This window comes from Scyliorhinus canicula, chromosome 10, assembly GCF_902713615.1.
Source record: "Scyliorhinus canicula chromosome 10, sScyCan1.1, whole genome shotgun sequence".
Taxonomy (NCBI): Eukaryota; Metazoa; Chordata; class Chondrichthyes; order Carcharhiniformes; family Scyliorhinidae; genus Scyliorhinus; species Scyliorhinus canicula.
Genome location: NC_052155.1, coordinates 171,935,938 through 171,957,840, shown reverse-complemented (window position 1 = coordinate 171,957,840; position 21,903 = coordinate 171,935,938). Strand labels below are relative to the sequence as shown.

General features: G+C 45.9%; 1 protein-coding gene across 2 annotated transcripts in view; it reads left to right on the top strand.

Moving 5' to 3' along the window:
• The first annotated feature begins 14,773 nt into the window (after positions 1-14,773).
• tmem65 (transmembrane protein 65) overlaps positions 14,774-21,903 on the top strand; it is a 61,753-nt gene continuing 54,623 nt past the window's right edge. Inside the window, exon 1 of one of the 2 annotated variants that reach the window (XM_038810141.1) lies at positions 14,774-15,207. In XM_038810141.1, coding sequence (XP_038666069.1) covers positions 14,910-15,207 — 298 coding nt within the window. In that variant the 5' untranslated portion in view covers positions 14,774-14,909. The remainder of the gene's footprint in view (positions 15,208-21,903) is intronic. The other variant, XM_038810142.1, reaches the window with a different exon arrangement.

Here is a 21,903-nt window from a genome sequence, read left to right as displayed (position 1 = left end):
ATCGTCAGGCTTCTGAGCATTTATACCTCGTTGATAGAGGCGTGGTTAACTCAGCCTCTCGGCCAATCGGTCGAGAGGCACATGACCGACCAGGGCCAATGGTAAGCCGACGTTCTGGCCCAATGGCAGACGAGTATGCAGATCATATCATCACACAGACCTGGAGATAAACAGTCACCTTATTGTATCTGGACAACTGTGAGTTATTGAACTGAGAGAACTCCACCCCACCTATCAGAATCCCGAGCCACTGGTGACATCACCACACATTCAGCAAAGGTGAATGATGGGTGTGTGGCAAGACACTGATGCAATATAGCTTCCAGAGGAGCAGTGCAACAACAACTTCCTAATTACCATCTAACTGAACAGGCATGCAGATGCTGGAAGTTGCGGCCTGGTTGACTACTTAATTTCAATCAACACTGATAGGAGTGGCACAGCGATTAGCACTGCTGTGTTGTAGTGCCAGGGCCTCTGGTTCAATTCTAGCCTCGGGTGACTGTCTGTGTGGAGTTTGCACGTTCTCCCAATATCTGCGTGGGTTTCCTCCATCTGCTCCGGTTTCCACCCACAGTCCAAAGATGTGCAGGTTAGGTGGATTGGCCATGCTAAATTGCCCCTTCGGGTGCAGTTACGTGGGGGATTGGGTCTAGGTAGGATGGTTTTTCGAAGTGTTGGTGCAGACTCAATGGGCTGAATGGCCTCTTTCTGCATTGAAGGTATTCTATGGTTGCCTCACCATTATTTCTGCCTTGTAAAATGGGCCAAAAATTGAGTGGTTTCCAAAAAAACAATATTCCAACAGTGACTGAATAATCCTAGTGTGTCCTTGGCAATTTGGTACACTGCACATGCTCAGATGGCAGAATTCAGATTCAGGCCAGAGTCTCACAGCTCTGGGTACAACTATCAATTTCACAGGCGCAAGTTTGAAAGAGGCCAATTCCTTCAATTAAAATCTTTACAGCAATCAAAATTTACAAAAGCGTCACGGGGGAAGATTTTAAATAGGATGTTGATATGTGGGTGGCACAGTGGTTAGCACTGCTGCCTCACAGCACCAGGGACATGGGTTTAATTCCGGCTTCAGGTGACTATCTGTGTGGACTTTGCACTTTCTCCCCCTGTATGTGTGGGTTTCCTCGGGGTGCTTCGGTTTCCTCCCAAAGATACAGTGGTTAGCACAGTTGCTTCACAGCGCCAGAGTCCCAGGTTCGATTCCCCGCTGGGTCACTGTCTGTGCGGAGTCTGCACGTTCTCCCTGAGTCTGTGTGGGTTTCCTCCGGGTGCTCCGGTTTCTTCCCACAGTCCAAAGACGTGCAGGTTAGGTGGATTGGCCATACTAAATTGCCCTTAGTGTCCAAAAAGGTTAGGAGGGGTTATTGGGTTACGGGGATAGGATGGAAGTGAGGGCTTAAGTGGGTCGGTGCAGACTCGATGGGCCGAATGGCCTCCTTCTGCACTGTATGTTCTATGTCTATGTCTATGTGCAGATTAGGTGGATTAGCCATGATAAATTGTCTCTTAATGTCCAAAAGGTTAGGTAGGGGTACGGGGTTACAGGGATGGGGTGGAGGTACGGGCTTAAATCGGGTGCTCTTTCCAAGGGCCGGTGCAGACTCGCTGGGCTGAATGGCCTCCTTCTGCATTATAGGAATTCAATGATGTTTTTAAATAGATACATATATTACTCTCTGCCAGTATGAGAGAATTTTTACAGGGAATATACTAGACTTTTAAAAAAAAATCCCTTTTAAAGGTGCTTTAGCTGACTGGTTTTGTTTGCCTGTGCTGATAACACAAAATGATTGTGTAACATGTAAGTGCACAATGCTGCTTTCTAATAATAGGATCGCTGCAGCAGCCAGTGTACAAGGCTGGGAGACTGTAGGATTATTTACACACCAGTTCTGTTTAACCCAGTTGAGAGCTTATTCAGGGAATTGTAAGTGCATCACATGACTGTTCCTCGGCCAGATTTCTCACATTTCCCATTGTGCTTAGTTCATAATGTGTTTGTTACCTGGTTACCATTAAAATAATAAATAATTTGGTTGGTATTTTTGCATCACTTTTAAGACTGATGATTAAATTCTTCTGGCATTATTCCCTCAGTGATGCAATGCATTCAGTATTTGACAGAAACTATTTCGTACTGTCCTGTTTTTAATAACTACTACTGTAGAATCACATGATTTTTTTTGTCCATTCGATATTTTACAGTTTTTTTTTGCAGCTAATGGGACCCAGGAGGGGCAGGAATCCTAAAGTGAAAATCTGGTTGGCACATTGTAGGAAGGATGTGATTACACTGGAGAGAGTGCAGAGGAGATTCACCAGGGTGTTGCCTGCGTTGGTGCTTTTCAGCTATGAAGAGAGGCTGAATAGGCTGGAGTTATTTTCCTTTGGGTATGGGCAGAGATGGCTGCGAGGGGATATGATCGAGGAGTACAAAATTATGAGGGACATGGGTAGGGTAGATAGGAAAGAACTTTTCCCTTTAGTAGAGAGGCCAAAAGCGTGGGGTCATAGATTTAGGGTCAGGGGCAGGAGATTTAGAGGGGTTTTGAGGAAAAACCTTCTCACCCAGAGGGTGTTGGGTGTGACATTGTGGGAAATTTCCAGAATACAAAGGGTTAATGTCATATCATAATTAACCACTAGATGGAGCTGGATGCAGAACTATTTAAAGCACTGACTCACAGACTTCTGGGAGAAGGCTGGAGGGGAGCGCATAGGTGTAGTGAGAGAGATCCGAGTACAGTTATAGATAGAGTGTAGAGACAAGTGTTAGTAGAGTGTAAATTGTAGTTGACTAGATTATTGTTTACTCTAGGAGTAAGTGGTCGAGCTTTAATAAGTAGTTAAATAAATGTTAGTTTTGTTAATGAACTTCGCCTCTGTGATCTTTGTGAACACTACAACATCCATTCTGATAACAAGAATCACAAAGAACACCACAGTGGGAATCTGGAACTCACTGCCCGAGAGGGTGTGTCATGTGAGAGTACCTTTAAGAAATGGGTGTTTATAAATGGGTGTGTATATAAATATCTGTAGTGAAAGTACCTTTAAGAAATGGGTGTTTATAAATGGGTGTGTATATAAATATCTGTAGTGAAAGTACCTTTAAGAAATGAGGTTTACTACTGTAGTGATGTCAGAGAGTGAGTGGAGCTGGGCTGTCTGTCAGCTTTTTACTTTCGTTTTTGAGCAGGCTGCAGGGTGTGTTTTAGTTTAGTTTTCAGAGCTGGATAGCTGCAGTCACAGCCAGAAGGTGGATTAATCTCTCTCTGTAATCTAAAGACTGTAAATCAATCCTGGTGATTTAAAACTAATAACAGCAGTGACTTTAACCTGATGTGCTTCTGATAAAGGTTTTGTTTTTAAGTCGTATGGATGGTAAAAGGAAAGCTTAAAGGATTACTTAGTGTTGTAGTCTTTGGGGTTGTATTTGAATTGATGGTTGCTAAGATGTTCACTCTATGTTTTAAAAAGGTTAACTTGAGTTCAAAGAATAAACATTGTTTTGGTTTAAAAAATACTTTTCCATTTCTGCTGTACCACCCCTGTAGAGTGGGCCGTGTGCTCCCCATACCACAATCTATTAAAAGTTGTGGGTCAGGTGAACTCCATGATATACTTTGGGGTTCTCTAAACCCTGACCCATAACAGGTGGTAGAGGCTGGAACCCTCACAACATTTAAGAAGCATTTAGGTGAGCACTTAAAATGCCATTACATACAAGGACATGGACCAAGTGCTGGAAAATGGGATTAAAGTAGACGGGTGCTTGATGGCCAGTGCAGACGTGATGGGCCGAAGGGCCTCTTTTTGTGCTGTTGAACTCTATGACTCTAACTTTGTACTAGCTATGAAATGTCTTTTCACATCATAATTGGAAAATAAATATTTTTTTGAACAGGCCTGAACCAAGACAGGAGTGTCTCCCATAAATAACACCAGAAGTTTAAGTGTAAAGTATTGTTGTCATTTGATCATCATTGCCGATTTGGAAATTAACCTATTCAGACGATTGGCTACAATTTTAGCCAATGTACTTGAATTAGAATTCAGAAGGGTTTGCCGGAGTAGCATTTTGCTGGAGTCCTTGACTTTTTCCAGCTTAATAATTATAATTCCATCTCACCAAATATCGGGTTTTGAACCTAAAAGAAAGTGAACAGATTATATTAAAAAAATATAAAAATTAAATTGGTTCCAGGATCAATGTTTTATAGAATTCTTTCAAGAAACCTTCAGACCTGGGAATCGACACATCTGAAGGGAGCCTAATATCTGAGGAAGCTCCTCCACAACAACAGGTACAGGTCAAACTGCTCTTCCAAATACATTCTAGCATAATTAGACTGGTGATTGACCTTACATAGAACATACAGTGCAGAAGGAGGCCATTCGGCCCATCGAGTCTGCACTGACCCACTTAAGCTTCCACCCTATCCCCATAACCCAATAACCCCTCCTCACCTTTTTGGACACTAAGGGCAATTTATCATGGCCAATCTACCTAACCTGCACATCTTTGGACTGTGGGAGGAAACCGGAGCACCCGGAGGAAACCCACGCAGACACGGGGAGAACGTGCAGACTCCGCACAGACAGTGACCCAGCGGGGAATTGAACCTGGGAGCCTGGCACTGTGAAGCCACATTGCTATCCACTTGTGCTACCGTGCTACCTTGGGACAACAAATATCAGAATAAAATACGTGAAACTTGGGGTTGGTTTCTTTCGATGACATGAGAAGTCAAACACTCCTTGGTGATTGTCGTAACTGCTTTGTTTCTGTTGGACCAAAGTGAGAAGCCAATTCTCTTATCAATGAATGTTCTTAGTGTCTGCAATTTGAATAAAGCACTCTACATAACTTAATATGGCGCCTTATTCCTTCTCTAAAGGAGCATTTGGAATCTAATGAGCAGATTCACGCTGATTAATCTACTTATCCAGTTGCTTTGTGGAAGCCATGGACGGTCTCTTCTTACTGGGAGTGAGCTGCTGTGTTACTGCACAATAAAGCCTGGCTCATTTCTCACAATACGCAAGATCCCAGGGACAGCCAAGCTAATGCAGAAAGACCCAGACTGCAGCTGGGGACAGCCTGGTGCACGTTTAACTTTTGCCTTTGTGTTTGCTTTTGTAGTTTGACCTAGTTTGTGAACGAGCAAGTTGTTGTACAGCTTTCCCGCATTTAGTTAGAGGTTCCAGGATCAATGTTTTATAGAATTCTTTCAAGAAACAACTTGCATTTGTATAACACCTTGCGCGTGGAAAAATTTCCACATAACGCTCATCCTCCCGCAAACTGGTTGTTCTGTTGCAGAGATCCCCAGGCTAGCCATGTACATTTTGGCATGAAGTAGCGATGTCATGTCATGGCTGCACAGAGGATAACTGTGTGTGTGTGCGTGTTAATGTCATGGTCTTTCCTGGAATAGCACTTCTCTTTTGTGTGAGAAGATTTAGTGGGGAATCTATACATTTCACTCGGCAATGTTAGAAATCGCTATAATCCACGCACGTCAGCTGAAACTATACGCCGTTTTGAGCAGGGAGGGGGACAGGGATTTTGAGCCATCACGGTGGCTATTTTGAGCGGGCATTGGCAGCCATTATGAGAAGGGGTGGCAGTCATTTTGAGTGGGCGTGGCAGCCACTTTGAGCAGGGGTGAGGGCCGGTGGGGGGGGACGGCTGATGGCTGTTTTGAGCCGGGGCGGTCGCCATTTTGATCTGCACGTTGGAAATCCCATCCCGGGTTATGGTTTGAAGCCCATCCATTTGAGATTGCTTTCCTCCTTTTATTCTTGATGAGTACAATATTTTTATGCGATGCCAAAGGATGACTGCTGTCTGGTTCCATTTTCTTTTGTTAAAAAAAATATTGCATTTGTCGCCTGAGCGAGTGGGTTGTGAGTGTTTTTGAATGAGGAGGCGGTGGCCATTTTGAATTAAGTAGCGGCCATTTTGAGTGAACCAGGGCCATTTTCTTTGGCCATTCCTTACCCATTCTCTTCTTCCCCCGCCACCCCCGCTCCAAACAACTCACAATGTGGAAGAGGTGCGATGAGGAACTTGTAAAAGTAGGAGGGGAGGAATTTAAAACTAGGTAACAGATTTTTAATTTATTATTTTTTTTTACATTCAATTCAGCACAGAGAGAAGTGCTCTGTGTTGGCCCCTGCTGTTTTCACATTGTGTTCATGACTGGAAAAATAAATGCTGCTGCTACCAAAAAAAAATCCGCACACAGAGAATGGTGTAACATGATTTTCGGCAATAGGTAGTATAAAACAGTTGACAAAATCATGAGGTGAGTTATTATCATAGTGTAGGCATGCCTTCATTGGGTACCCTCAGGGACATACATAGCAAACATTCATAGAAAATAGAAGCAGGGGGAGGCCATTTGGCCCTTTGAGCCTGCTCCGCCATTCGTTATGATCATGGTTGATCATAGAGTTCAAAACCCTGACCCCACCTTCCACTTTCACCTCCTCCCCACCCCAAATCCCTTGATCCCTTTAGGCCAGAAGCTATATCTAATTCCTTCTTGAAATTAGACCCTAATTTCGCCTCAGCTACTTTCCATGCTAGTGAATTCCACAGATTCACCGCTCTCTGGGTGAAGAATTTTCTCCTCCCCTCAGTCCCCAAAATGTTTACCCCTTATCCCCAAACTATGACCCCCTCGTTCTGGACTCCCCCTACCATCAGGAACATTCTTTCTGAATCTACCCTGTCTAATCCTGTGTAATTGCAAGAATTCCAGATGTTGTAGGCGCCCCTGGTAGCCTTATGACACTGCTACCACTGGCATTGGAACGGTCCTGGGAAGATGAGCAGCATTTAAAAAGGCCAGTTTAAAATCTTTGTTTCGGTCCGTTTAGAGAATTCAATAAACTGTTTCCAGATACTGTCGGCAGCTGTGTAAGACCATGCCAAGAAAGCCAAAGGCCAAAGACACCTTAAAGGCAGTTTTCTGACTTGGGCTTGTGTGGAGAAAACATCCTGAATCTAAGAGAAACATTTCAAAATCACCAAGGAGGAATCAATGAGCTGTCGTCTGGCCAACATCCTAAACAGTTTGCCATTTCCCTCTCAAATAATGAAGCCAATATTGTTGGAGCACAGACCCACTCTTTCTGTGGAAATGGGGAAAGTTGTATTTCTGAATTTGAAAAACAGAACACAACAATGTGTGGTTTGCAAAAATGATAATTGCTGGAGTTTTCTAGGACGTTTGCATCAGGTTATAGAGTGCCCCGAATTTTGCCTGCAGCATTACATAGGAAGAATTCAGAGGAACAGCAGTCTCGCAGCATTGTGGAACTGCTTCCCGTATTTTGCATACTGCAGCCACTGATAACCCTAACTGATAACATTGGATTGGACTAATTGGTTTGTAGGATATGTTTGACCTTCAGTCCATAAATTTTATTTCTGTGGAACAGACTACTTTCATTGTCATTCACTACTCCAGCTAATCTAGTGAAGTAGAATAATGCAAGTTATCAACAGACCAAGGGCTGAAATTTTTCTTGATAATAAAGCCAACGTTAACTTATAGTGAATACACATAAGCAGATATGCCATGCAGGTACATGTAAGACATAGATGTAATCAAGCATGCCAGCATGTACATCCATTCTGCAGCAATGTAAAAACTGCTGTGATAGTCTGCGTACAAGTAACAATTCTGCAGTTGAGGACAGCATAGTGCTTTTGTGTTAGCATACTGATCTTTCACATTTTTAGGTGCTTTTAGGGATCAACTTCGGTCTTTATTGAGCAGGATAAATGCATTCCTTTCCGGCATTTAATTATAAGTGATATAGCTGATGTTCCTGTAAGCTGGTTACACTGTCAATGTGGTGATAACCACTGTAGATATGCATACTTGCAGTACGGGGATGTATGGCTGTACCTATAATACAGGTTCCTCCGGTAAGCCCCTGCTGGCTAGCTCCGCCCACAGGGAGCTTGTGTATAAATATGTGTGTGAGTCACTCAGACCCTAGTCTACAGTTGCAGCCGGAGGAATAGCATCACATAGCAATAACGTCTCGATTGTACGTGTCTCTCGTCTTTGAGTGCAATTGTTAGCGCCACAGTCAGACTTGCTATAACATGTATTCACAGACTAGACAAGGCATTTTGCTACATGTGTGGTATCGATGGCATGATGTTGCTGTACAGAAGATAACAGTATATGTGTGTGTTGATTTAATTATCTTGCATCACGTTGCTAAGACGGAAATATGCTGCTACTGGAATCCGCGGACTAACTTAGGAAGACAGCTAATAGGTGGAAAGATTCAGTAAAACAAATGTTCATCTTTGGCATATTGGTCTTAAAACCCAGCAAATATATTCTGATGTTGTTACTGATGTTCCTGATGCAACACCAATACCAGGGCCGGCTCAAGGCACCGGCAACTCGGGCAGTCGCCCGGGGCGCCATGTGCTAGGGGGCGCCAGAGACTTGGGTCCCGCGCATGCGCAGTTGGGCCGGTGCCAACCAGCGCATGCGCGGTGGCCGCCCTCCCCCAGGGTGGCCGCCCTCCCCCAGGGCGCCCCCCCCCCTCGGTCCGCCCCCCCCCCCCCCCCCCGGTCCGCCCCCCCCCCCCCCCCGGCCCCCCGCCCCGCCCCCCCCTCGGCCCCCCCTCGCGGCCCCCGCCCCCCCCTCGGCCCCCCCCTCGGCCCCGCCCCCCCCCAAGGGCGCCGAAGTTCAGCTTGCCCGGGGCGCCAGCAACCCTAGGGCCGGCGCTGACCAACACTAAGTGGAATAACATCAATATAAAAGCAATTCTTGAATTTTTGTTTCTCTGCAACTCAAAATGATATGTTCAGGACCTTCCTTTCCCTTATAAAAGTTCATAAACTAAACAAAATGGTGGAATTGTAACCCAGCGCCTAATGGTGTGAGCTGGGCCCACATTATCTAACAATTTTGCATTAAGTTAACAATTTTAGGGAGAAAGATGTTGTTGGTTGTTAAGAATTGAAACCAATCAGGGCAGCACGGTGGCACAGTGGGTAGCACTGCAGTCTCACGGCGCTGAGGTGCCAGGTTCGATCCCAGCTCTGGGTCACTGTCCGTGTGGAGTTTGCACATTCTCCCCGTGTTTGCGTGGGTTGTGCCCCCACAACCCAAAGATGTGCAGGGTAGGTGGATTGGCCACGCTAAATTGCCCCTTAATTGGAAAAAATGAATTGGGTACTCTAAATTTAAAAAAAAAAGAATTGAAAACAAACTTAACAGTGCATAGTCAGAGCTAAGACAAAAAAAATCCTACAGCATGACAGCTTATTCCTGAGTTGAGAATGCTCGAAATAAGACCAGAAATTATTAACTGGGAGTCATGATATTAAATAGGAAAAAGATAAAGAGGTGATTCGTAGAAGATTGCAGTACTCAAAGTAGAAACTCGCCTGGTCCAGGTGAGATGCATCCTAGGCTACGGAGGGAATAAGAATTGTAATTGCAGAGGCTCTAGCTATAATCTTCTGATCCCCCTTAACTATTGTGGTGGTGCTAGATGACTGGAGGATTGCAAATGTTACATTCATGTTCAAAAATGAGGCGAGGTCTAAACTGGCAACAACATGCCAACCAACTTAATGTTTGTGGAGGGAAACTTATAATGACAATATAGCATAGGTCAAAGTTAATTGGCATTAAGGTCTGGGCTATTGTAAGGTTTATTCCTGTTCCTTCTTGTTTATTCCCTGTCTACTCCTTTATTTTTCCCTCTCTTTTATTTTTGCCATTACATTTTTGATTTATGGACATGTGTCTTTCAGGCAGCCTGACAGTTTAATTAAAGCAGAAGGAAAATGCGGCATGTACCTTTAATTCAAACAGAAGAATCCCGAAAGGGCTGTGCCTGATCATCCTGGTGATTGCAGTTTGGCTGATAATTTTGGTGGCGTGATATGACTGATTTGGCTGGTGGCCAATGAATTGGCCCAAAGGGCTGTGTTCTGCCGGTAACAGGTGGTGATTGGATATTATCCCACTAGAATGTTTCTCAGAGCCACGAGGTTACATTTTAGTTTCACTTTTGATTCTACAGTCTGGGTGGGGGATTCCAACTATTTATCTCCCAAAAGATCCATCTAAACTCTCTCCATATGGCCACTGTGAGGATTCTCTCTCTCCAATAAGTCTTGGAACTGCAAAAGCTTGAGGCTTCCCGTACCAGCCTCCCCAAACAGGCGGCGGAATGTGGCGACTAGGGGATTTTCACAGTAACTTCGTTTGAAGCCTACTTGTGACAATAAGCCATTTTCATTTATTTCATTTTTCAAACCACGAGCTGAAGATACGGTTTTGTATGAGATAAAGGGTGCGATTCTCCCAAAAGGGAACAAAATCCCCAAGCATTTAGCCGCATGTTTCACGGCACTCGCAATGCCAAGAATCAAAGAGACTTGCATTGTGTAAAGGGCCTGAAAGGGGAATGTGTGGCCGAGGCTACACTATAGCCTCTTTTGTACAGTGGGGAGCTTCGCTCACCAGAACTCCCCAGTTTAGCGAGAGATCGGGATGCCACCTGGGCGTCAGGCATTCTATCTCGCAAGGCATGGCGAGCCAGGTAGACCCTGGAAGCAGGGTCTCCTGGCTTTCATCTGCCACACTGTGCCGTGCTGACCTGCTTTTCTGGCGCAGCGTGGTCTTTGGATTGCACCCAAGGTGTCTCAAGAAAGAAAGAGGCCTGGAAATAAACCACGGTTTGGAAGCAGAATTTGATGTGAAGCCAAGGGGCCCCTCCAGGAAAAGCTGTGTGTAATACATTTCTAAACTATATTGAAGATCGTTACAGGCTGTAAACCAGTGGCTTTGAGCAACCAGCGTGCTGTGAGGAAAGCCTGCTAAGGACCCATCATCTGAAGCAAAGAATCGTTACTCTTTCATTTACATTTTTACCCTCCATCCACCACCCCTGTGTCTGTCTTTCTTGTGTGTGTGTGTGTAGAGGTGGGGTGAGGCAGGTTACAATAGAAGTTAGGTACTTACTGTTTAGCACAGGGCTAAATCGCTGGCTTTGAAAGCAGACCAAGGCAGGCCAGCAGTATGGTTCAATTCCCGTAACAGCCTCCCCGAACAGGCGCCCCAATGTGGCGACTAGTGGCTTTTCACAGTAACTTCATTTGAAGCCTACTTGTGACAATAAGCGATTTTCATTTCATTTTTTATTAATATTTAACCAACAGTATCTGCTGCGTATTTCACCATTAATAATAATAATTGCTTATTGTCACAAGTAGGCTTCAATGAAGTTACTGCGAAAAGCCTCCTAGTCGCCACATTCCGCCGCCTGTTCGGGGAGGCCGGTAGGGGAATTGAACCCACGCTGCTGCCGTGTTCTGTATTACAAGCCAGCTGCTTGGCCCACTGTGCTAATCACGTTGTAAACAAACAGTAAATGTGTTTCAACTTACAAACCTGGTGACTGTAATTATTGGTCGGCCAAGGGCCAAAGATTTCAGGAATTTTTATAATAATCATTGGTTAATTCATTTGTGTTGTGACTCCGGGGCATGTGGAGCTGGAATTGACCATGTACTTGCCCAGGGTGGCATGACATTACTAAATTAAATTCAGCACAGATTTATAAAGGGCAATAGAACTTGCTGGAAATACTCAACAGGTCTGGCAGAATTAAGGGGAGAGAGACAGAGTTAATAACGTTTCTGGTCATGACCGTTGATCAGATCTGGTGAAAATTCTGATAAATGGCCACAACCTGAAACTTTAACTCATGCGGTACCATGCCTACTGCGTATGTCCAACACTTTCAGTTTCTGTTTCAGATTTCAAGCATCTGCAGTATTTGCTTTCGTTAAAGGCAAATTGTGCTCGACTAACTTGTTCCATGATGAAATAACCAGAGAGGGTTGGTGAGGGTTATAATGTTGATGTTGAGCCTATGGATTTTCAAACTATATTTGATAAAGTACCATATGATAGACTTGTTCATAAAATTGAAGCCCATAACGTCAAAGGGACAGGGGCAATATGGAATCAAAATGAACTACAAGCCGGAAGTAGAGATCCATAGAATCGCTACAGTACAGAAGGATGCCATTCGGCCCATCAAGTCGGCATCAAACCTCCGAAAGAGCACTCTACCGAGGTCCACTCCCCTGCCCTATCCCTGTAACCCTGTGCATTGATCATGGCCAATCCACCTAATCTGCACCTCTTTGGAATGTGATATCAAACCCATACAGACATGGGGAGAACATGCAAACTCCACTGTTACCCAAGGCCAGAATCAAACCTGGGTCCTTTCTGCTGTGAGGCAGCAGTTCTGATCACTGTGCCATCGTGCCACCCCACATGTGGTTACTTTTCAGACTGGAGGGTTATTTGCAGTAGTTTCCCAGGGATCAGTATTAGGATCACTGCTTTTTTTGACATATAATGATCTAGACTTGGTTACACATGGAATAACTTCAGAGTTTAAAACTTTGAAAACATGTAAAATATCCTGCGGGAAATTGACAGAGTGGGTCCTGAAAGGATGTTCTAGGCTCTCCATTGGTGGAGAGGCTAGAACTAAGGGACACAGTTTAAAAATAAGGGGTCTTCCATTTAAGATGGAGATGGGAAGATTTTATTTCTCTGAGGGTCATTGGTCTGTCTCGTCCTCAGAGAGCAGTACAAGCTGAGTCATTGAATATGTTTAAAGCTGAGTCAGATGGACGTTGTATTGACAATGGTGTCAAAGGATAGCGAGTAGACAGGAAAGTAGAGTTCAGGTCTCAATAAAATCAACCATGATCTTATCAAACGGCAGAGAAGGCTCGAGGGGTTGAATCCCTTACTCCTGCACCAAATTTATGCTTGTATATAAACATATAATCAACGAGGAAGATCTTAACAGACAGCAGGACATAAATTGGTGGTGAATCTGTGCAGTTCTTTACCACAGAAAGCTGCAGAGACCAAGTCACTGAATATATTTAAGAAGGAAATAGATTTCTAGACTCTAAACGTGTCAAGGAGCAGGGGGAGCGCACGGGAGTACGCTGTTGAGATAGAGATCAGCCATGAATCTCTATCATATTGAATGTTTGAATAACCTACTCTTGCTCCTATTTTCTATGTTTAAATGTGAAGGCACCTGGAAAATAAAATTTAAAGTAAAGTAGAGAAGTGTGAAGTGAATAACTTTAGTATAATGAATGAGGAGAAGAAATATAATCCAGGTGGTGTAATGTTAAAGGGGTGGAGGAATAAAACATTGTGATGTATATGTACACAAACCTCAAATGTGGCAGGACAATTGTGAGAAGGTGGTTAAAAGCATGGGAGATCTTCGGCTTAATTTAGGCACAAAGTTCAAGGAAGTTCATAACACACTGTTTAGGCCCCAGCTGGAGTACTGTGTTCAATTCTGGGCACCATACTTTGAAAATGATGCCAATGGCCTCAGAGGGTGCACAGAAATGGTATGCTACAACAGTCCCAGGGATGAAGAACTTCAGTTATGTGGAAAGACTGAACAAGAGGAAGATGTGCTCCCGAGGTTAGGGTACATCAAGAGGAGATTTCATAGAACAAAGGCCAATACAGCAGTGCAACAGGACTTTCAGCCCTCCAAGCCTGCACCGGTCATGATACCAACCTTGGCCAAAACCTTCAGCACTTCCTTGGGCCATATCCCTCTACACCCATTCTATCCATTTATTTGTCAAGATGCCTTAAAGAACAAAAAGGAGGACTTCAAAATCATGATTCGTTTTGACAGAACAAGTAACGAGAAGCCTTCTCCAGATGAGTCAGTGATCATAGGACACAGATTTAAGACAATTGGCAAAATAACCAGAAGTGACATAAAAAAAACAATATCTTCACACACAAGCAAGCTGTTGTGATCTGAGAAAGACATGGTGGAATAAACAATGACCATCGATATGTAATCAGTTAAATACTTGAAGGCTCATGTGGAAAGAGGGGAGGGGTGGGGCAAATGGCCCCCCCTCTGCACTGTAGGGATTCTATGAAGTGGGACGCGTTGGCTAGCTCTGTCAAAGTGCCAGTAGCAGCACGATGGGCCAAATGGCCCACTGTGCGGTTTGATTCCATCAGTGAGGGTTTTCAACGCTGCCTGAACGTAATGCTGTGGCGATGCCAGCGTTGGACTGGGGCGGGCACAGTAAGAACTCTGACAACATCGGGTTAAAGTCCAACCTGAGGGAAGGAGCAGTGCTCTGAAAGCTAGTGATTCGAAACACAAAGCTGTTGGGACGTTAACCTGGTGTTGTAAGGCTGAAAGATAAGCAGAAAGGCTTGCCGCCACGGGGATAAGCCCTGAACCTAGGACCTCTCTCTTTGTCCTCCTCCTTGTTGGTCATGGAGAAAGTTTGTCAAAAGTTCTTGCTGACAGGCGGACGGGCCGGGCATCCTTGGTTGCAAATAGAAAGTAGGGGCGGAGTAGAAAGGAGCAGCTTGTGCAATGGGAGGTTTGCAAATGCTTGAATGGAAAAGGGCGTCAGCCAGCGTGAGGAATGCGGGCTGCGGCCTCGCCCTCTCCCTGACCGGGGCTGAGCGCTGTCAGGGAGAGACAGTTGGCCTGCCCCGCCCCCTCCTAGGGCATTGGAAATGCGCGTGCGTGGCCGCGCGTGAGCCGCCGGGAGTTGTAGTCGCGCCACCGCGGCGGCAGGCGGGAAGGCTGGCGGGAGAGACTACAGATCCCAGGGTGCCCGGCCGGCCGGCCGGCGGGCGTGGCCGGCTCCCGGGCGGCGCGTGCGCGGCTCCCACGCTCCGGACTCTCCCGATTTGAAGGCGGTGGAAGATGAGAGGCGCGGAGCTGCCTGTGAAGCCGGAGCGTCCGGACTGCCCGCCCAGCGCCGCCCGCTGCCTTCCCCGGCCATGCTGCTGAGCCCCTGCCTGAGGAGGGTCCTGCCGCCCTCCCGCAGCCTGGCGTCCAGCCTGGGCTCCGGCCGCCGCTTCCTCCTGCCGTCGCCCCTCTCCGGGCGGAGCGCCGCCGGCGGCGCCCCCTCCTTCCCCCCGGCCCCGCGGCGCGACGGCACCCACTCGGCCAAGGAGCCGGTGGAGCCGCTCAACACGGCGCAGGCAGCCCGCGACTTCGTCTACAGCCTGCACGCCAGGGAGAGGAAGACCCTCCTGCAGGAGCTGCAGAGCTTCGAGTCCATGGCAAGAGCACAGGGTAAGAGAGCAGAAGGGGACCGCGGGGGGTGAGGGAGAGGGGACTGTGGGGGGTGAGGGAGAGGGGACCGCGGGGTGGTGAGGGTGAGGGAGAGGGGACTGCGGGGGGTGAGGGAGAGGGGACTGCGGGGGGTGAGGGAGAGGGGACCGCGGGGTGGTGAGGGTGAGGGAGAGGGGACTGCGGGGGGTGAGGGAGAGGGGACTGCGGGGGGTGAGGGAGAGGGGACCGCGGGGTGGTGAGGGAGAGGGAACCGCGGGGTGGTGAGGGAGAGGGAACTCTGGGCACTGCAGAGTTACTGACTGACTGGAGCCGGAGAAACAGACTGGGGAGAGAGATAGCGATGGGACACCGACTGCAGAGAGAGATCGACAGGGCACGGGCTGGGCGGAGAGAGTGACAGGGCACAGGCTGGACAGAGAGAGAGTGACAGGGCACAGGCTGGGCGGAGAGAGAGTGACAGGGCACAGGCTGGACAGAGAGATTGACAGGGCACAGGCTGGACAGAGAGAGTGACAGGGCACAGGCTGGACAGAGAGAGTGACAGGGCACAGGCTGGACAGAGAGAGAGTGACAGGGCACAGGCTGGACAGAGAGAGAGTGACAGGGCACAGGCTGGACAGAGAGAGAGTGACAGGGCACAGGCTGGACAGAGAGAGAGTGACAGGGCACAGGCTGGACAGAGAGAGAGTGACAGGGCACAGGCTGGACAGAGAGAGAGTGACAGGGCACAGGCTGGACAGAGAGAGTGTGACAGGGCACAGGCTGGACAGAGAGAGTGTGACAGGGCACAGGCTGGACAGAGAGAGAGTGACAGGGCACAGGCTGGACAGAGAGAGAGTGACAGGGCACAGGCTGGACAGAGAGAGAGTGACAGGGCACAGGCTGGACAGAGAGAGAGTGACAGGGCACAGACTGGACAGAGAGAGAGTGACAGGGCACAAGCTGGACAGAGAGAGTGACAGGGCATAGGCTGGACAGAGAGAGAGTGACAGGGCACAGGCTGGACAGAGAGAGAGTGACAGGGCACAGGCTGGACAGAGAGAGAGTGACAGGGCACAGGCTGGACAGAGAGAGAGTGACAGGGCACAGGCTGGACAGAGAGAGAGTGACAGGGCACAGGCTGGACAGAGAGAGAGTGACAGGGCACAGGCTGGACAGAGAGAGAGTGACAGGGCACAGGCTGGACAGAGAGAGAGTGACAGGGCACAGGCTGGACAGAGAGAGAGTGACAGGGCACAGGCTGGACAGAGAGAGAGTGACAGGGCACAGGCTGGACAGAGAGAGAGTGACAGGGCACAGGCTGGACAGAGAGAGAGTGACAGGGCACAGGCTGGACAGAGAGAGAGTGACAGGGCACAGGCTGGACAGAGAGCGAAATAGTGACAGAACATAGACTGGAGAGAGAGCGAAATAGTGACGGGACACAGAATGGAGAGAGAGCAAATTAGTGACGGGACACAGACTGGAGAGAGAGATGGTAATGGGGGACACTGCAGAGAGACAGGTGGTGATGGAATACAGACTGGAGAGAGAGAGAGATAAATAGTGACAGGGCACAGACTGGAGAGAGCGATAGTGATGGGACAACAGACTGCACAGAGAGAGAGATAGTGATGGGAGACACTGCAGAGAGAGATCCAGCCACACAGCTTGGAGAGGGAAGTGAAGACTTGGTTGTCACTCAGACAGGGCAATGTGGCCGAATCAGCAACGGAGCAACTGAATTAGTTACTGACTGCGCTGCATGTGATCTTTGCCAAATCAAAGCCGGTTACTGAAGAGTTAATCTGTGTCTTAATACTCAAAAATCAATTTTTAGACATTTTTTTTGCTGTAATACTTCCGCCTTTTTTCTATTTGTATTTGTACTTCTGAAGTGAGGTCTAGACATGTTTTGGAAAAGTGAGCAATGACCCTTGTAATTTGCTGCAGAGTTCAAATAGTAAGGTGGGGTGGAATGTGCAGATTTTATTGCCTTTTTATTGGTCCCTGTCTGATAAAATTGTATTGGGATCGTTGCTGTTTTACATGACTTGGCCATTATTATTTGCACTATCACACGCACGCACCCCGATCTGTGCATCAAGCTTTGACACTTGGTATTTAGACCTACCGAGGAGTTTCTTTTGGATCCTCTTAACAGCCATTGCCTTGTTTTATAAGCTGGGGATGGCAGACAGGAGAGCGCATGTTTATCTCAGTCAGCGGTGTGTTTAAAATCAAAGGCTCTTTCTGAGCTGGCCAAAATAAGCAGCTGGTTTCCCCATCTGTTCATTTTCTGCCCCAACCTCTAGTTTAGACTTTGTCCTGACTGTTGGAACAGTGTGTGAAGCAGATGGTTAACCGTCTGTCCGTATGTGTGCCTCCTGATTGTATTCCGATCTGTAACTGGTATTATTGCGTTTTGAGTATATAAGTGTAGATGTCAGCTTTTTATTTTGTGTTCAGATCACGGGTGCCATTAGTGCGATTAAGTAGAGAAACATGCCCAAGGGAATTGATAAAGACGAGTATTTCTCTTGTCATTGTAAGTCACATTTGCCTGAAGGGGTGTGACTGGGAATGCTGTAACCTTGGTCCCTCCAAGCCCGGTCGATCCATGAATCATTGTGCAAAGGTGTGAGGGAAATGCACAACGGTGAGCCAATTGAGTCTGATACATGGGTAATGAGTCACATCGGCGTGATTTTAGTTCATCAAATGCTGAACTATTTATTACACTAGAGCCAAGGGCAACTACTCGCCTGGAGGAAACCATCCTGCAGGAGAGGGGTTAATGGTTTTCCAGCCCATGCAGAAAGCAACACAAAAAATTTGTCCCCTTTCACTGGCATTAATGTGTGGCGACTGTCTACTGTTACTACTGTCTAGTAGTCATTCCCCCACAACGCTTCCCTGGTTTGCAGTGATGGAAAGAGGGGGCAATTTTTCAAGCTTACTATTCTGCATATGAGGGAACGCTGTCGGTGAATCTGCTCTCTGCCAGGAAATCCCGAGAAAGTGGAGCAGACGGGTGGCACAGTGGTTAACACTGCTGCCTCTCAGTGCCAGGGACCCAGGTTCAATTCTGACCTTGGGTGACTGTGTGGAGTTTGCACGTTCTCCCCGTGTCCGTGTGGGTTTCCTCCCACAGTCCAAAGACGTGCAGGTTAGGTGGACTGGCCTTGCTAAAAATTGCCCCTTACTGTCCAAAGATGTGCGGGTTAGATAGGGTTACCGGAATAGGGCAGGGGAGTGGGCCTAGGTAGGGTGTTCTTTCAGAGGGTCGGTGCAGACCCGATGGGCCAAATGACCTCCAGCCTGTATGCACTGTAGGGATTCTATTCTATGGACAATCAGTGTATTCCAACTTTTGACAGTTCACCTTTTTTATTTTGGTTCAGGGTACTTCAATAAAATTTCAGTTAAAATAATAAGATTGCCTCTCCTAGGTCTTTTGATGCTCTGTGTATGTGAGACTAATTGTTGGGAGATGCAAGTCAGTTCAATGACTGCATTTGGACCAGATTATTGACTCTGCATTTGGACCAGAATGCAAAATCTTTCAAATGTTCTCATTGTTGAAAGGCTTTGCATGCACGTCGGTTAAATGCTCACCATCGTCAAAGTCCTGGTGACAATCAGTAGCTTTTGATTATAGCTCTATCAAAGCTTAATAAGTATCCCGGTCTGTTTCAGAGACCTGAAAATGCCCATCACTTCACGGTGTTGGTTTTATTTATTGTACTATTAGAGTAGCAATATATAAATATGATTCAAGCCTTGCATTTCTCTTCTTTATCTGTTAATTGAGACCTTTGCGCTAAACTGAAATGGGGCGATACTGTTTTCTATAATTCTGAAGGTGCGCAGCATTACAAATCTCGTAATGCCAATCACAAATAGAGTCTGTTGAAAATGTCTGAAGAGTGGGTGTTTGATAGCTGTCAGGTTGCAGGAACCACAGTGAATATTTCCTTCTCAACTGGCAACATCTCCTTTTCCGGTTTATAAGATGACAAGTTGACCAAGCCATTTGTCCACTGTCGTAACAAAATAACAAGTCACTTGCTGTGCTTGGCACTGATGTGTATGTTGCGAGGGGATTTCTCTTAAGTTTTATATAGAGGAAATTTCAGTTTGGGAGTCACAGTACAGTTAAGTAGATATTTGAAGTGGGGCTGGTGGATTCTCAAGCATGTTCAGGGTTCCAATCAGCCAGTGTTAATTTCAATTTTGTGGGAGGTTTGCTGTATATTAATTCCTTGTATGGTAAGGTGATTTTGACCTCTGCTGCAAGTCATGTACTGTGAAGCTCCTGATAAAGCTGTTGGCCGTGTTTAATTGCTGGCCACTCTAATCTTCATGCGGAATTTGCCGTGGTTGTGACTCAAGATTTGTTGAACCAGTGGACTTCTGTTTTTATTTGTTCTTTTAAGCTCCTGAATATTTTTGGGTGTATACTTGTGGCTGTAAATTCAAATCAGTGTATTAAAATTTGGCGTCTCTTTGAAGCGAATAACATTTGAGTGAATTTATTCTTCAGTCTTCCTGCCACATTTTTATTGTAGATTAAAATTCAGAAATACTCGTGGTAGGACAATTTGGATCTGACAAACCAGATACGTTTGCAACATAATTTTATGTTTTTCAGGCACACTCTATGTCTTTAAGCATTAGACATACAGAAAAATAAATGCAATTGTTCAATTATTCCTGAATAGAGATGTATCATTTGATTACCTTTTTTGCTGTTTCTACCTCTAAATATTATTAAGGAAAGCTTTTTAGGCCTCCAGTCATAATAACATAAGAAATGGGAGCAGGCCTAGGCCGATGGCCACTTGACCTGCTCTGCCATTCAATAAGAACACGGCTGATCTAATTGTGGCCTGAACTCCACATCCACCACTGCCATAACCTTTGTCTCATTGTCAATCGAAACTCTGCCGAACTCCGCCTTGACCATAGGCAGTGACCTAGCCTCCATGGTTTGTTGGGAGAGACAATTTCAAACATTAACAACCCTCTGACAGAAGAAACTCTTCCTCATCTTCTTGTCTTTGTCCTTGCTGTTTAATTTTGGCATGACGAGTGTTATCATAAATAATACCTTTCAAAATGAGAGAGAGTTTAGAGAAGAAAACACCAGGTGCCAACTTGTTTCCGTTCTGGCCTGTTCCAGTCCCGACTTTGAGCGTCTTGACCGTTTTTCACAATTTGGCAACAAAAAGAAATCAACGAGTACGAATCATTTGCAACATATGCCACAGCAGAAGTTAAACAGCACAGTCGGATAAATTGTGCCATGGCGCATTATTCCTAAAGCATCCTGGGAATGAACAATTTCAGCTATTTCAACATTTCGAACGACAGTGCAAGCCATTTTATAAGTGAAAGCCAAAACCATGATCATATGAGATTTTAAAAATTCAAACTATATGTAAGTATGTAGGTTATATTATTTATTCTACTGAGTAGGGTGTTTTGAACCATTCTCTCAGGGTAACTGCTGTGTTTTAGTTTCTCAAACTGAACTGATAACCTCACCATTTGAAATAAATGTCGTCTTCAAAACAACACTCCCCAATTAGTGCAAAACAATCACCTTAACTTAATGTCCCTGCCTTTAATGTTTCCTTTTTGCGAGAAATTGTTTAAGACACCGTATTTCTTTTGTGGCAAGATGTCAATAGCTTTCATGTATTTGTCTTACCTGCATACTACACTGCCAAGTAATTCCTTGTAGATTAATCATTCAGATGTTTGAGAGATGTGTAAATGTAGATGCTTTCCTTGAAGATGCATCAGTTCTTTTGCACAGCTTTGCTTGGGAGGCACAAAATGTTTTTTTTAATGGGTTTCAAATCCAGCCGCAGCAACAACATCAAAGGTGCAAGAACCTTAACTAAAATGCGTGGAAGGGACTCTTAACCAACAGCACAGTGAGGGTACAGGTTCACACAGTACAAAACGCTGTGATTTCTGAATTGGTAGGAAGATGGGGAAATCCACTTAGAGAAGCAGCGTGACAGACTATATGGGAATTCAAAAATTCCTCCCGATGCAGTTTGTGTAGCTCTCCTTTGATTAAGTTGAGGCATCCATGTTCAGGAGAGGAGGGGGGGTGGGTGGGTGGGGGAAGAGAGAGAGAGAGAGAGGGGGGGAGCGCGAGAGAGAGACAACAGTCACACATGGATGCAATATACCTAATATCGGTATGACTGAAACCTGACAACTGCAGGGCAGCCATTTTCTGGTAGCTGCATTACTTTTTATTGATTCTTGGGATTTAGTTGCATCAGCGAACAAAACCAGATAAAACTAACTTAGAAAAACATATCCTTGAAATGGAGTTTGACCTGGATGAATTGCAGACCAGAAAGCAGTTTTTTAGAAAGAGAACTCAAATTAAGTCTAAAGGGCCATTTCTGTTCAGGCAGAAAAGTTGACTGAACTTAAAATGGAAAATAATGGGATTGTTCAGGAACTTAACACTTTAGCTAAGATAAATAATGACATTGACCAAACCAGTGGAAGGCGAGCTAGTAGCAGAGAAAATATGTCGTCCCAATACTATCTGGTGGTTTGAAGCTGAAGTAAAGAAACTATCCAATCAGCTACAGGCTGTTGCTGCACCAATGGAGACCGATTCCAAGGATGAGGAAGATATGATCCAGGAAGTCCAATATTTGGGAAGAATTCTATGTTGGACAG